Raw genomic sequence first — 16016 nt, forward strand, 5'->3', positions numbered from 1 at the left:
GTCCAGTGAAGCGATGGTTGGATGGTAAGGCCTTTGGGAGCAGAATGACATGCAGGCACCTCCGTCCTTGGGTGGCAACCACCTGGAGGAGCCAAGGCCAGGAACAGATGCAGTTTTGCTGGGAATGCCCGAGACGGGGGTATCTACAGAACTGGTGGACCAGGAGCCTGGGGGAATTGGACCACTGCTCCCCACTGCCACAGAGAGGCACTCCGCTGTGCATGAGAGAAGAGACCCTGGTTATTTATAAGGCTATATCCGGGCTGTACATTAAGAGGGATGCAGTAAAGTGGTCACCAGAGTATTATGGGCTGGAGCCATGCCATGACTTCCTGGTTAGTTAGCAGGTGATTTCCCCCACTGTCTGTCTGCATTTGAATCAGGGGGCGGCCCTGGCCCAGCCAGCGGCGCCGTCGGTAACGTGCTGCCCATGCAGGGAGCGGCCCCTTTGCAGAGGGAGGAGCCCCAGGGAGCTCACTGGCTGGGCGCTGACGAAAACCTGGCCCATTGTCTCCAAAGCAGGCAACACCGATTGGGGCTGGGCGGAGACAGTCGGTTGTGATGTCACAAATGGGCAGGGCTTCACTAGGGGCTGTTTTCACAAGTACATTAGCGGCTCCTGACTGAGCATGCTCAGAAGGGCTGTGGCTTTATTAGTGATGGCCCTGAGCCTCGCACCCAGGACAAGAGCAGACCTAAACATCAGGGGGCTCGGCCGAAAGCTGGGATCCCTGCTCCGATGCCTGTGGTGTATTCCTGCAATGAACTGGCTAGTGTTTGTGCACTTACGTGCACCATTGTCCTTGAGCAGATGGATTAGAAAGATTCAGCTGTGTGGCATAGGCCCCGTACTGCTTAAAGGAGATTCACCTTTAGCAGATGAGGCAGGGGCCTGTGCTTTTGCCACAGGAGGGATGTGAGTTCGGCCCCTGCTCGGCTGCAGCGTGACACATGGCAATGCTTGGGAAGGGCTAGGCAGCCATGGATTTGTTCCCGTTTTAGCCGGGCCATTTTATCAAGCGTGGTCCCAGCCGCAAGCCATGCTCCTTGCCGAGGGCTCTGTGCAGGCGGGTGTCAGAGCGCAGCCGGCTTGGAGTTATCTCTGCAGCACACCCAGAGCAGCCATCAGTTCTGCAGACAGGAAGGGGAGGGCAAGAGTGGGGTGGGGCTCAGCCAGTCAAAACTGATCCAGAAGATTTTGCTCAAACTTTGCACAAGCAAAACAGTAGATAAATTAAACCATAATCCGCTTGAGCCCGGAGGCTCATTTCGGCCCAGAATCCATGGGAATCAGAAAACAGCTGCTTAGAATGGAAATTGTTTTGTAATCTCAACTTCCAGCAGGCACTGCTCAGAGCCCCTCCAGAGCCATATGCTTCCCCAGGCAGCCAGCTGCTGCCCAAATGCCAGGCTGTTCGAGAGCGCTATTCCTCGGGGCGCTATTCCTGCTCCACACCCCAGGCATGGGTGCCCAGTGGGTGCTTCCCCGTGCCCAGTGCCAGCTCTCACAGGTGGACAGCACTTGCTCCCCCCCTCCCCTTCACCACTCAGCTTCAAATGAGGAAGCGGGGGGGGGGGAGGGGTGACAAAGGAAATCAGTCCTCATTTTAGTTGCACTTTTGTCAGTTGCTGCAGAAAAGCAAAGTGAGGAGAGTCAGTGTCAGGGAGTCACCATGTTCCCTGATCCCCAGTGACAGGAGCCCAGAGCAGCCCCTCCCCGAGGACCCGACCCCACCCCGTCTCGGGGCTGCAGCAGGAAGAGCAGGACCCCCAGGCTGCAGGGACACCATGGTAAGTAGAGCAGATCAGAGCCATGCTGCAAAGGCCAGGGCACTGCCCCCTGCTCTGCCACTGTTGGGCATCCCTGCACCCACTGGGCCTGCTCTGCACTCACCGCGTGTCACTGCGCCCTGCCCCTGCACCCACTGGAGTCATTGCTCCCTCCCCAGTAACACCCTGGGGCTGCCAGGTGAGCCCCTGTGGGGCTGGGGATGAATGAGAATTAACATCCCTGCGTCATCCAGGTCTGCAGGGGAGGGCCAGGGAAGCGGGGGGCGCTGGGGAGCCCAGCGGGCTGGATGCTGACAGCAGGGGGGATGTGCTGCTTACTGGCCGCACGCTGGCTTGTTCCTTATCTGTGGCTGTTGTTCAGCTGGATTCTCACCCGCAGCTGCCCAGGGTAGGGCCTGGCTGTCGGGGGCTGTTTGCGCTGGGGGTGAGGGACTGATGGTGATGGAGGGGTTCAGGCAGCGTGGTGCTTTTGATTTCCCTGGCCCTGCCCACCGGGGCCTGTGAGCTACCCGGGGGCTGGAGGGACCCTGACGTGCTGGCCCTGCTTCTCAGAAGTCTTCCTGCTGCTTCGGCTTTTCAGCGGCACCGTCATCTCCACGCACGAAGAGAGCAAGGCAGAGACCACAGCCCAGCTCGTGCTCTGCCAGCTAGGCAGGTGTGAGCTGTGTCGGTGTCGCAATGCGGGACCTCTCCGCTGCTGTCAAACCTGGTGTCAGGAGGTGCCACCTCTGGGAGCTACAGAAAGCTGTAACTCTTTGGCCAGCTGTTGGGCATCACAATATGACCGAGAGGGAGCTCAGTGTTGCCCTCCAGAGATACAGATGGGAAGGCCAAAGCAGGGAACGCCTAACGTCCTGACTCCGAAAAAGACGTGGGGGCATAGGAGAGAGAATCAGCGAGACAGATAACCGGATAAATTCATGGAGGTTAAGTCCATTAATGGCTATTAGCCAGGATGGGTAAGGAAGGGTGTCCCTAGCCTCTGTTTGTCAGAGGGTGGAGACGGATGGCAGGAGAGAGATCACTTGATCATTACCTGTTAGGTTCACTCCCTCTGGGGTACCTGGCATTGGCCACTGTCAGTAGACAGGATACTGGGCTGGATGGGCCATTGGTCTGACTCAGTGTGGCCCTTCTTGTGTTCTTATGACGCGATGTGGTGCTGTGGCCGGAAGGGCTAATGCAATCCTTGGCTGCATAAACAGGGGAGCCTGGAGTGGTAGGCGGGAGGTTATTTTACCTCTGTATTTGGCACTGGTGCGACCGTTGCTGGAACAGTCCATCCAGTTCTGGTGCCCACAATTCAAGAAGGCTGCTGAGAAATGGGAGAGGGGTCAGAGAAGAGCAGAGAGAATGACTAAAGGATTAGACACATGCCTTATAGTGACAGATGCAAGGAGCTCAAGCTATTCAGCTTAACAAAGCGAAAGTAAAGGGCTGATTGGATCACAGTCTATAAGACCTTGGGGGACCCACGTTTTCTGATCCCATGTAGCCACATGACCATCTCTCAAGGCTCTGACCACCAAGGAGCCCATGACACGTTTTGGAGGAGTCAAATTTGTAGGCAAAATTCCAGCTTGGACAATCCCATTCTGCCTCCCCAGGACGGGACACAGCAGCGAGTGTGAACACAGAGGGGAAAGCGCGGCCGATACTGAGGCAGGGGCAGGCCCTGTCTCTCGAGGGGATTCCAAAGACCCCATCCCCACAATATCCACGCACCAGGAAAGGTCCCCTGTGTGGGGAGCAGTGTGAGACTTGCCACTACAGTCAGGCCTTTGGCTTGTCTGGTTTTAAACGACCCCTATGCACCCCACCAGCCTGGCTGGTCTCAATTGAAAGTCATTCTGAGGCTGCCCTAGCCTGTGCCAGAGGGCTCAGGAGATCCTGAATAGGTGAGATGCCAGCTGCCTCTGTCCCAGTGTCGGTGCAGAGCTGAATCTGCCCCTGGGTTAAATACAGACAGCGTGAGGATGGCTCTCAGTCATGCCGAGAGGTGTGATTAAAAAAAAAACACCCCGAACAAGAGAAGCAGCAGCACGGTGCACCTTTTCAGAGTGTGGTTGCGGATACAAGCAGGACTCCTCCCCCAAGATATCTACTCCCTCTGTGTCTTCCATCCTTCCCTTCTCCTGGTCCTGCAGAGCCGGGGGAGCGAGCTAGAGGCTTTGCCACCCTCCACCCCCCTCCGCATTAGCTGGCTGCCCCGCAAGCTCCGATGCTCCCCGCTCCTCTCTGAGCATCTCAAGGCACTTCACATAGCTCTCCCACCCCTGCCCTGGCGAGGCGAGTCAGGCGTATCAGCCCCCTTTTGCAAATGAGGAAACTGAGGCACGACGTTGTTCCGTGACTAGCCGAAGGCCGTACAAGAAGTTGATAGCAGAGCTGGGAACTGGGCATTTGACAGCCCCCTCTGTGCTCTGACCTCAAGGTTACTCATCCTTCCTGTCACTCGTACTCCCGTAAGTGGCAGATCAAACACACCTGGGTTCTCAGGTCCTAGGTGGGGTTTTGTGCCGGGGCAGTTGGACACCCCGTTCCTGTTTGCTCTAGTCATTTGGATTGGTTTTGATTTCCTGGCTGGTAATGCACTATCCTTCTCTCAGTCTTTTGGATAGTTCAGGGGGTATTAAGTTTGCCCCCCTTTTGGAAGTGATGCTTTGCCCCTCTTTGTGCTGTCTTTGTTTTTCCTTCTTGCTTTCCTGACTGGAATTGCACTTTGAAACAAGGCTGAGATGGTGTTCAAGATCGCTGGTGAAGTTGTGTCAGATCTTTATCTGTGCAAAAAATCTGAGCTGTCGGGGGGAGTGGGGGGAGAGGCAGTTAGCAAATGTAAGCGCCGGTGACAGCCAGTGATGAAGCATCGCGTGTCAGACTAGAGCACAAACAAGTGGGTCTAGAATCCCCGCTGCCCTGCGTATCGTATCGTCACTATCAATTTAGCAGTATTTAGCAGTATTTTACACCCTCTGCGTCCTGTTGTGAATGGCTGGCTGCACAAGGTGCCACGTAATGGGGCATCAGGCCCTAGGTTTCGTTATTAGTGTTCACTCATCGCAGCTAACAGATGAGTAGCAACCACTAGACTCACACCTAAAGCCAGCTCCTCCACGAGGGTGTGGGAGAAATAGTTGGGCGTGAAAGCCAGACAAACTCACATGACAAATAAGGCAGAGAAATAAGTGAGGGTGATTAATCAACGGGGCACGCTCCCAAGGGAAGTAGTGGATTCTCCATCTCTTCAGATCCAGACTGGCTGCTTTGCTGGAAGAGGTGTATTAGTCAAACACATGTTACTGGGCTCAGTGCAGGGGTAACTGGGTGAAATGGAATGGCCTGTGTTATACAGGTGGTCAGAGTAGATGATCTAATGGTCTCTTCTGGCCTTACAAAATCTGTAAATCTGATCTAGACTCATTGGGCTGGGTGAATGCAGGAAGGCACTTGCCGTTGGGCTGGGATGACACTAAACGTACAAACTGTCTCCCAGTTAAATGAGGCGGTTTCAAAGAGAAATAACAGCAGAAGAGAGAGAAATTAAGAAGCCAGGGAGACAAACTAAGTGCTAAATTCCATCGCCTGGTACCTTGTGTTGTCATTTGCACCAGTGCAAGGTGGGCGTGAAACACAACCTCTCCCAAACATTGGAATGTCAAATCAGACCCCCCCTGGCTCCAAGCCAAGGGTCCTCGACTCGGGTCCTCAAAGGTACTTAGGTTCCTAACTTCCACAAAAATCAGCCGAGGATCGGGGCCCTAGTAATTAAAACTACCAGTGGGAGGCCAATCCAGCCCCTGGGAGCCTTACAGAAGGTGGAACCTTTTCTGATTAGAGTGATGATCACAATTGTCATTACTTATGTGTTTGTATTGCAGTTGTGTCTCGGCACTCCAGCCATGGACCAGGAGCTTGTGGCGCTAGGCGCTGTACGCAGAACTAAAAGACAGTCCCTGCCCCCAAAGAACTTGGTCTCTGAGTCACGTCCAGGGTATCTGAAAGGCCCCTGCTGTTGAGAACGTAGAGGAAAAGGACCCTGGTCGGGCATTTTCTGCCCCCTGGCAGTGAGGGCTTAACCCCTCTCCTCCCGGGGGTGGGGGGCTGCATGTATGTGACTGTTCCACTGACATCATCTGAAATGCTGCAGGCAACATTTTCAAGCCCTAGTTCTTGAGTTCTGGGATTTTGCAAGAGGCTGGGCCTGAGGTTTGTGCTGCAGCCACAAGATGCTACTGCGGAAGGAAAAGGGGAACTGGGGGCTAACAGTTGTGAAAGCAAACTCACTTATTGCCCCCTTCTCGGCTGATGGTTACTTAAGGCTGCCAGTAAGGGGGAGCCGGAGCCTGGGAATAGATCCTGGGCCTCCTGGCAGCTAGCCCTATGATTTAAGCCCTAGACCAGAACTTCTTTCTGTCCAGTCAGAAGCTAGCTATCCTCCAGCCATGAGCATGTGAGTTCCCTCAGCAGGCCTAGCTAGCACGGAGGGGCCTCCCTTCACCCTGTAGCTTTATTGTGAAGAATGAGTCAGATTCACAAACTTGTGTTCACAGTTTTCATTGGCAGGGGTTAGTATGTGACAGGGAGGGCGTGCGGATAGTGGTCAGGACCACAGCCTGCACATCACACATTCCAGACTCTGCCACTGATGCACTGTGTGACCTTGGGTGCGTGACTTGCAGTGTGACCTCCCTGTGCCTCGGTTCCCCCACCCGCAAAAGGGGATGATGAGGCCGACCTGCCTTACAGGGTATGGTGAGGCCTAACTCACATGGAGTTGTAAAGGACTTTGAGCTCTTCCAACGGAAGGTGCTGTATAAGTACTGTCATGGGGACAATTCCTGCTCCCGCTAAAGCCAGTGACAAAACTCTCATTGTCCCAGGATTGTCCCATTGCGGCTGTTTACTGAGGGACATTAACTCCATCAGGGAGCCACCTATGCATGTGGGAGCAGGAAGGCATGTGCAGGGTAGCTTGGTCAAGAAACAGTGAGTTGTCTATGTCTAAGGGTGAGAACCAGCCACCTGTCTGGAGTCCCATGGTGTCAAGTGTGTGGCTGAAATGGATTGAGTGTATTATTGATCAAAAGCCTGTTTGTGATACAGGAAATTGAACTATTTGCCATAATCCTTTAATGCAGCAAGCTCAGGATGCGCACACCAGATAACACCACTCGCCTGCCTAGACTGACCAGTATCCTGGCTCTGGTAATGGCCAATCCCAGAGATCTGAGAGGAAGGCCAGAAAGCCCCAAAATGCATCTGGCCCTTTGCAAATTGCTGTGCATGGAAGAACAATCCCTTCCTGACCTTTGTCAGGACCAGCTGACCATGCCCTGAAGCATGAGGCTCGATTAACCCCTTGCTTCGCTTGCACAATTATAAATGCTATGAATAGTCATACAACTGTCCAGCTAATAATAGCATAACAGGAAAACAGCATGATTAATCTGAACTAGGATCCCATCTTCACTGGAAGAAGAAAAGGAGTACTTGTGGCACCTTAGAGACTAACCAATTTATTTGAGCATAAGCTTTCGTGAGCTATAGCTCACTTCATGGGATGCATACTGTGGAAAGTGTAGAAGATCTTTTTATACACACAAAGCATGAATAAATACCTCCCCCCACCCCACTCTCCTGCTGGTAATAGCTTATCTAAAGTGATCACTCTCCTTACAATGTGTATGATAATCAAGTTGGGCCATTTCCAGCACAAATCCAGGTTTTCCCCCCCCCCACACACACACAAACCCACTCTCCTGTTGGTAATAGCTTATCTAAAGTGACCACTCTCCTTACAATGTGTATGATAATCAAGGTGGGCCATTTCCAGCACAAATCCAGGGTTTAACAAGAATGTCTGGGGGGTGGGTAGGAAAAAAACAAGGGGAAATAGGTTACCTTGCATAATGACTTAGCCACTCCCAGTCTCTATTCAAGCCTAAGTTAATTGTATCCAATTTGCAAATGAATTCCAATTCAGCAGTCTCTCGCTGGAGTCTGGATTTGAAGTTTTTCTGTTGTAATATCGCAACTTTCATGTCTGTAATCGCGTGACCAGAGAGATTGAAGTGTTCTCCGACTGGTTTATGAATGTTATAATTCTTGACATCTGATTTGTGTCCATTTATTCTTTTACGTAGAGACTGTCTAGTTTGACCAATGTACATGGCAGAGGGGCATTGCTGGCACATGATGGCATATATCACATTGGTAGATGTGCAGGTGAACGAGCCTCTGATAGTGTGGCTGATGTGATTAGGCCCTGTGATGGTGATTGGTCAAACTGGACAGTCTCTGCGTAAAAGAATAAATGCACACAAATCAGATGTCAAGAATTATAACATAATTATTTTATTATTTATTATTATTATTATATTATATAATATATAATAGTATATATTATATAATATTATATAATTATATATTATATAATATAATATAATTATATTATTATTTTTTATTATTATAATTATAAGAATTATAACATTCACAAACCAGTCGGAGAACCCCCCCCCCCCCCCCCCCCGCCCCAGACATTCTTGTTAAACCCTGGATTTGTGCTGGAAATGGCCCACCTTGATTATCATACACATTGTAAGGAGAGTGGTCACTTTAGATAAGCTATTACCAGCAAGAGAGTGGGGTGGGGGGAGGTATTTTTTCATCCTTTGTGTGTATAAAAAGATCTTCTACACTTTCCACAGTATGCATCCGATGAAGTGAGCTGTAGCTCACGAAAGCTTATGCTCAAATAAATTGGTTAGTCTCTAAGGTGCCACAAGTACTCCTTTTCTTTTTGTGAATACAGACTAACACGGCTGTTACTCTGAAACCTGCCATCTTCACTGGGTTTCTTTCATAACTTCTTACTAGGAAGAAAGAGTGTATGGGGGAGTGAGGCAGAGGAAGGAACTCAAATGAGGAACTAGAGAAAGAGGGAAGAACAGGCTGAGTTCTCTGAAGGGTCTCTCAAAATCCTGCCTACACCGAGTCCTTCCTGCTAAGAATCCCGGCTAACAAGCCGCAATCCTGCGACAGTTCTGTCTAGCAAGAGTTTTGTGCCCCAGGGACCCGGAGGGAGGTGGAGTTGGGTTTATATGGAATAACTGCTTTTTTTTTTTCCGTCACGCTTCTCATTGCATGACTCAGCTTCACGGCTAGTATTACAGCCCCACAGCAGGTCCTGAGGCTAGTAAGTGATGTGGCTCGGGTCACCGGGGAGGCACAGTTTGGTGGCCTCCATCTGTCTCCACCTAGGGACTGTATCATTTCCCCCTCTTCCCCCACCCCCAACCTCATGTGACTCAGGACAGGAGGGGGCCACGCTCATCCCCACTGATGTCAGTACAGTTACAGCAGGGCTGAACTTGGCCCATGAAGTCACATACTGTGGCCTACGACTAACCCCAGTGTTCCCTTGGGATCTTGCTATCCTAGTCTATTCTAGATAGGTTCTTACACCGTGCTCATCACCTGAGCACCTTCCAGTCGTGTATTAAGCAATTAAATAGGGTTCAAAAAAGAACTAGATAAATTCCTGGAGGATAGGTCCATCAATGGCTATTAGCCAGGATGGGCAGGGATGGTGTCCCTAGCCTCTGTTTGCCAGAAGCTGGGAATGGCCAACAGGGGATGGATCACTTGATGATTGGGGCACCTGGCTTTGGCCACTGTCAGAAGACAGGACACTGGGCTAGATGGACCATTGGTCTGACCCAGAATGGCGGTTCTTATGTTCTTTTGACCAGCTTCTACCACATGTTGGTCGTCCTCTCCCCAAGACGCATGTGCAGTGGAGTGTTCTGTTGTTTATAAATCTACACAGTGCCATGTGGTTACGCTGGAGAAGGCAAGGGCAAAGAAAGGCGCCTTGCACTTGGAACAGGAGGTGGGGAAGTTTGCGATGGGCCTCGGTTTCTCGGGGCATTCATTCCACAGTCTCAGGCCAGCCCCCGAGAAAGTTCTGTCTGCTGCACGAATCAGTTGTACCCTTATTGTCGAGAGTTCCATTGGGCTGGAGGGGTGCATTGTACCCGCATTGTCAACTACAAGTCCTCATCCTGCAGCTTTAGTCGCTTTCCGATTGCCTGGGCCCAAGCCGTGACGTGCTTTGAAGATAAGCATTGAGACCTTGAACCTGATTAAGAATTCTGCGGGGAGCCGATGCAGAGAGCAGAGGACAGGTGTGATGAGCTGCCAGGAGCCTGTGTTGCTGCATCCTTCTACACCAGCTGGAGTTTCCTAAATACCAAAGGCTTCATGTCCCTGGCTGCGTCCAGCCGAGATGCGTCTGCTGGCCCACGAGGCAGGTGACACAGTGGAGAAGGTACAGGAATGACAAGGATGGGAAACGGGCTGATCCACACGAGTGGATGTGACCTCATCAGAGAATGCCTGAAACCAGCTGCTCTGGCGAGGTCCGGCTGCACAAGAGTGGTACGTGTGAGAGAGGAGGGGACAAAGGGAGCAGGTGTTTGGGACACACCGGCTCTGATTTCCTGTGGGAATCAGGCTGGATCCTTGGGCCAAAGTTATAGTAGTATGTGGCACAGTCTGAAACCAGGAGTCCAAAATCAGCTCTGTGGCTCCAGGAGAGAGAGGAAAACAAAGCAAAAGAGGAAGAGAAGAAAAAGGGGAAGCGGAAGAAACAACTGGCTGACGGGAGAAGTGAAAGCTGGGGCTGATGCACGTCAAGTGAAAAAAGGAAATTCCGGAGCAGCAGCAGCCACATGCAGAAGATTCACTGAGCTAGGGACTGCCAGATGGGCAGGGCCTGATAACGGCTCCTGCTTTGAGTGAAACGTAGTGAAATTTGCTAGAGCAATGAACTGGGCTGGAAAGGAAGAGACCAGCGAGGAGTGACCAAAGCGGGGGTCAGCCTTGAAACAAATAAATGGTTGTACTCTCTTTGTACTCTCTACGGCTCCACCCCCATAGCAAACTCCTCCCACATGCCAAGCACAACCACTTTGTGATACCAAAACAAGATGCTACTCACAGTGGACTGGGCAGCCCATCACACCATAATAACCTGAGTTCTTTCTTGTCTGCTTTGACCAGGTTCTAAGTGATGAACAAAGTTGATATTTAAATTGTCATTAGTAAGTTTCAGAGTTAACACCCTATTAAGACAACCTCTCTCCGAGCTGATGTTTCGGGCTGCCTGCAGACTCAGGTAGGCATCATTGCATTAGTTTACACTCAGGTCACCCTCTGGAAGGTTTTCTTTGCTGCCTTAAGTATTAGATACTTTTTTTAAAAATGAAAGTTTAGCACAAAATGGCAGCCACCAAGGGAAAGTAACTTGGCACAACCCAGTTCATTCTGATCCCCTTTGCATAGCCTGGAAAGTCCTAAATCCCAGGCCGCAGCTTCGCTCCCAACCAGCTGCCATGGGAGTACAAAGATAAATAGACAACCTCAGGAGACTTCCTCCATGATACACTGAAAAATGGAAACAAGCAATTCCTACTCATCTCTCACAGAGAGGAAATGATTCTGTGGCACCAGTGGGAGTTAGGGGGCTCAAAACCTTCGTGAATCTGGGCCCAAGTGTCACAGGGAGACTGGTTCCTTTAAGATGAAACAGGTCCAGTTCACCTGCGACTCGTCGGCTGCCTCTCATAGGGGCCTGATAGAGGGCACCTGGCTGCTATAAAGAGCCATGCAGCCGTTCAGGGAAAGTCATAAAACTATTGAACGGTTGGGCTGGATGGAATCTCGGGAGGTCGTCTAGTCCAGCCCCCTGCACTGAGACAGGGCCAAGCCAACCTAGACCGTCCCTGATGGGGGGTTTGTCCAACCTGTTCTTAAAAACCTCTGATGACGGGGATTCCACAACCTCCCTGGGGAGCCTGGTCCAGAGCTTAAATCCCCTAAAGTTAGAAAGTTTCCCCTGTCGTCTAACCTAACTCACCCCCTTCTTGCAGATGGAGCCCATTGCTTTTGGTCCTACCTTCCATGGCCGTGGAAAACAATTGATTGCTGTCCTCTTTCGCCCTTAACATATTTGAAGACTGTTATCAGGTCCCCTTCTCGGTCTTCTTTTCTCAGGATTCAACACACCCAGTTTTCGTTCACCTCTCCTCATAGGCCAGGTTTCCTAAAACAGGACAGAGGGTGGGCAAAACTGAGCATTTGTCCCATTTGCTCTTGCCAGCTGATCACCAGTTGGCAAAAGCAAACTGAACAAATACACAGTTTCGCCAGAACCATGGGGTGCGACCCCTAGCGGGGTATGGAGAAACATGTGGGGGGGCAAGCAGCAATGCCAGCCCTGCACTGGAGGGAAGGGTTGGGGTGGCCGCAGGAGGGCAGCGGGGGGGCTTGGACCACCTCACACGCAGAGGAGGAGAGGGTGGCCTCGGAGTGGCCCAGCGTGGGCAGGAAGCTGGGGGGGCTTGGGTCAGCCCTGCGCGTCGGGGGCAGGGGGAGGAGGACCTCGGGCGAGCCCCATGCGGGCGGGAGGCAGGGAGGGCTCTGGACAGCCTGCGTGGGTCGGGGGGTGCTTCGGGCCAGCCCTGTGGGAAAATATGGTCACCCTAATGCGGGGGTGGGTCCTTGAAGAGAGTGGCAGGGACCTGGGCAAGCAGGAGTTGGAAGCTTCTGGGAGGGAAGAGGAGCTGGTGTGACAGACCTGGGGAACCCCACTAGGTGGACGAGTTCTGCGGGGGGCCCTGGGTAAAGGGGAAGAACCGGCTAGCACGAGGGTGACCCCCCCCCAGGGGGGTCTGCCGGCGGAGGGGCCAGGGGCGTAGAACTCTGTGGGAAGCCTGCTCAGAGGAGCCCTGAGGCGAGGGTTGTAGGGGAACAGTCACAAGAAGTGTGGTAAAAGACCAGTGGTGCGGAAGCCGTGGAACAGGAGCGTGGGAAACTGTGAGCCGGGGTTTGTTCACTCTTGGGCCGTGAGAATGGGGCCTGGAAGAATGACGGAGGAACTGGGTGCAACACAGCTGGAGAAGGCTTTGGGGCTAGGGTGGCCAGAGAGCAAGGATGGGGGTGGTGGGAGGGTAACAGGCACCTGTATAAGACAGAGCCCCCAATATCAGGGCTCTCCCTATAAAGCCCCTGTTTGGGGTTGATGAATTGTCTTACTCTGAGAGAACGGCTGAAGCTTGCAGTTATACACTATGCCCAGGAGTGGGCATTTCCCTGGACTTGAAGGAGGACATATTTCCTTTCCCAAATAGGTGAGATGGCTGGTGACTGGATAACTCAGTCGGCCCCAGTGACCAGGGGAAACGGAGGCAGGACCCATCCTTTGCGCTGTGGCTGGCTGCCTGGGGTGCCCTGGTGAGGGGTGAGGTCTGCTACACCATGTTTGAGTCAAGAGGTAACTGGTGGAGACAGACCGATATGGGGTGTGGGAGAGCACAGGGCATTGGCGCTATACAGAGAAGCATTCTCGTTTGTGAGCTTAGTTTTCGATAGCGTAGTGGGGTGAGATTTGTATGCAGCTCCTCCAGCTTGCAGCCCAGCAGGATGGAAGTGGGCTAAAGCCAAGGCTGCCGCCTGGCCAGGTTTTCCCAGGATTGTCCGGTTTTTGAGGTATTGTCCCAGGAAATCGGTCAGGGCGCTCAGTACACGTTGCCTGCTGTCCAGTTCGATGGGCTCGGGCTCATCCCACTGTCCTCAGAAGTGGCAACACCAGCTAAAGTGTACACTGCAGTTGCTTCCTCCTGACTTTGGACTGCTCTGGGGGCCAAAACAAGGCGGCCTGGGGGCCAAAACCAGACGGCGGTAACATGGCGGTTCTCCTTGGCGTCATCTTTGTGAGGCTGGGCCTCTCCAGCTTGTGATTCACAGGAGGGGAAGGAGGCTCTGGTATCGGGGCGGCCTGGGATTTCAGATTCTGCAGAACATGGCAAAGCCTGCACCCAAAGCAGGCCTCTGCTTTTTCTTTCTCCCCCCACACCCCCAACCCTCGTTCGTTTCCCCAGAGGAGCCTTTTGAGCTTTTTGGATGATGTTGAGCAGCAGGCCCCAAAGGCGACGTGTCCAACAAGTGCTGCTTGCGTGATACGGCCTAGTGCTAAATGTCAGGCCAATCTCTGCGATACTAAGCAGGCGGGGTGGGGGTGGGGGTGCGGGGGTAACAGTACTTGATTTAAATTAAGGGGCAAATTCTCTGCTCTTGCAAATTGGTGCCGCTCCCTTGACTTTGCTGTAGCTGTGCTCTGTTTTACTAGCAGAGACTTTCGCTTTTAATATCTTGGAAATGAGTTAGAACCATAAATAATAGGGACACTTTGCTCTTATGTAACTCCTGTGATCTGAAAGCACCTTATAAAGGGGCCTGAACATTATTATTCACATGTTCCTGATGGGGAAACTGAGGTACAGAGGTCACATGGTGAGTCGGTGGCTGCGAAAGGATCAGACACACACATACACACACACCGGTCCTGACTCACAGACCCGAGTCCTAGCCATTGGACCACACTGCTTTCTCAAGAGCATTTCCTTTGCATTGCTGTATGCAGTAATTCTCCCCCATCTCTCCACAGGGCAGCAAGGATCTGTTTCACTGGCAGAGCCACAATGTCAAGCAAAGCGGAGTGGATGACATGGTCCTTCTCTCCAAAATCTCCGAGGACGCTATTGTGGAAAATCTTAAAAAGCGCTTCATGGACGATTACATCTTCGTATCCTTTCCGGGGGCCATGCTGGGGGCACTGGGGCATCTCATAGAAACCAAAACAGGCCATGCTTGGGGTAGCAAGGCTGCACCTAAGTGCCTTTCAGTGGAATAATTCTGGGGTCTGTTCTGGCAATTCTAGGTCTCCCCTTTACGGGTGGATCTAGCGGTAGCCCTGTAAAGGGGGGCTAGCTCAGGCTCTTGTATCAGCAATGTCTTTCCAGGGTTGGAGATACGGGGGGAAAATAGTTCCCAATTGTCCTGTTGTCGTAGGAGGCGTAGGGATATCTCCTGTGAGTCTCTGAACAATACTCAGCAGTGGATGCAGGCACTCTCAACAGCAGCCACAAAACCAGATGCCTGTCTCAATCTGTGTATGGAAGCTCCTGCTTTTCGCATAGGAAGGCACGAGAAGCAATGATACCTGGTGTTTCTGAAAGGCTGAATGGACCAGTGCGCGCTCCCCCTGGGCCCCTAAGGGCAGAATTCTCCGGCACTCAAAATCAGGGCCGGAATTTCAAACAAAGTCCGCTCCCTTTTACGCACCAAAACAAGCGCCTGGATTTTCAAAAGAGCTTTGCCCATGGGGTGCTGAGCTCACTTGAAAATGTGCCAGGGAGTGTCTCAGTGGGTGTTGCTGGGTGCGAAGCGCTTCTGAAATTCCAGCCCTGAGGTCTTTGGATATTTTGGCCTTTGGTGTTAGCAATCGGGCCAGGTGCCCTTGGAAAGCTCACTTCCCCCAGCTCTGCAGGACGGGCTCAGTCGGACCCGTGGCCTCCATGTCGTGATGATCTGGCCATTTGAATCTTTGGTGAAATATTTTGGCCAAAAACCAAAATATTCTAATTGAAATGGGGGCAGCAGTGCCTCATGGGAGTTATAGTTCTGGTTACTTACGCTCCCATTCTCCTCTTTGGATCAGTTGGGCTTTCGGGCCAGACTACATCTCCCATGATGCATCACAGCCAGGGTTTCCTATGATGCGCTCTTCCCCTCACCAATAAGGTAGAAAGCAGTGCATCATGGGAGATGTAATCCAGCCAAAAAGCCTGGCTGGCCATAAGAGGAGTATAAGGAACCTGAATATATCTCCCATGGTGCACCACTTTCTACCCTGCTGGTGAAGGGAGCTGGTAATTAGGAGTCCCTGGCTGCGATGCATCATGGAAGATGTAGTCTGGCCAGAAAGCCGGGCCCACAGAGGAGAGTGGGAACGTACGCCACCTGAACTGCACCCTTCCTAGGAGACATTTTTAATTGAAATGTTTTGGTTTTTTACGAAATTTCTAAATTTTCTGCAGAAACTGAACACTTTTCACACACAAAAATTCTTTGGTTGAAAACCCAATCTTCCGTCAAAAAACAGTTCCAACCAGTCCTAGCGAGAGCATGCAGAACAATCTCTTCTATTTGTGGCCAGCCCACTGCAGCCTCAGTATAAATTCCCCGGTGCAGGGGGCTGGCTGGAAGACACAGGGTACCAGGGTGTGGGATAATGAGGCCAAGTATAACTAAGCTGACTAGAGCTGGGAGCCGATCTGCCAGAGTCCATCTGCGTTATAAAAGGATGAGTATTTACACCGCAG

General features: G+C 52.0%; 1 protein-coding gene across 1 annotated transcript in view; it reads left to right on the top strand.

Moving 5' to 3' along the window:
- Positions 1–1634: 1634 nt before the first annotated feature.
- MYO1F (myosin IF) overlaps positions 1635–16016 on the top strand; it is a 47605-nt gene continuing 33223 nt past the window's right edge. The window contains exons 1-2 of the mRNA XM_048831109.2: positions 1635–1791; positions 14300–14437. Coding sequence (XP_048687066.1) covers positions 1789–1791; positions 14300–14437 — 141 coding nt within the window. The 5' untranslated portion in view covers positions 1635–1788. The remainder of the gene's footprint in view (positions 1792–14299; positions 14438–16016) is intronic.

The sequence above is a fragment of the Caretta caretta genome, chromosome 25 (genome assembly GCF_965140235.1).
Source record: "Caretta caretta isolate rCarCar2 chromosome 25, rCarCar1.hap1, whole genome shotgun sequence".
In the NCBI taxonomy this organism is placed as follows: domain Eukaryota; kingdom Metazoa; phylum Chordata; order Testudines; family Cheloniidae; genus Caretta; species Caretta caretta.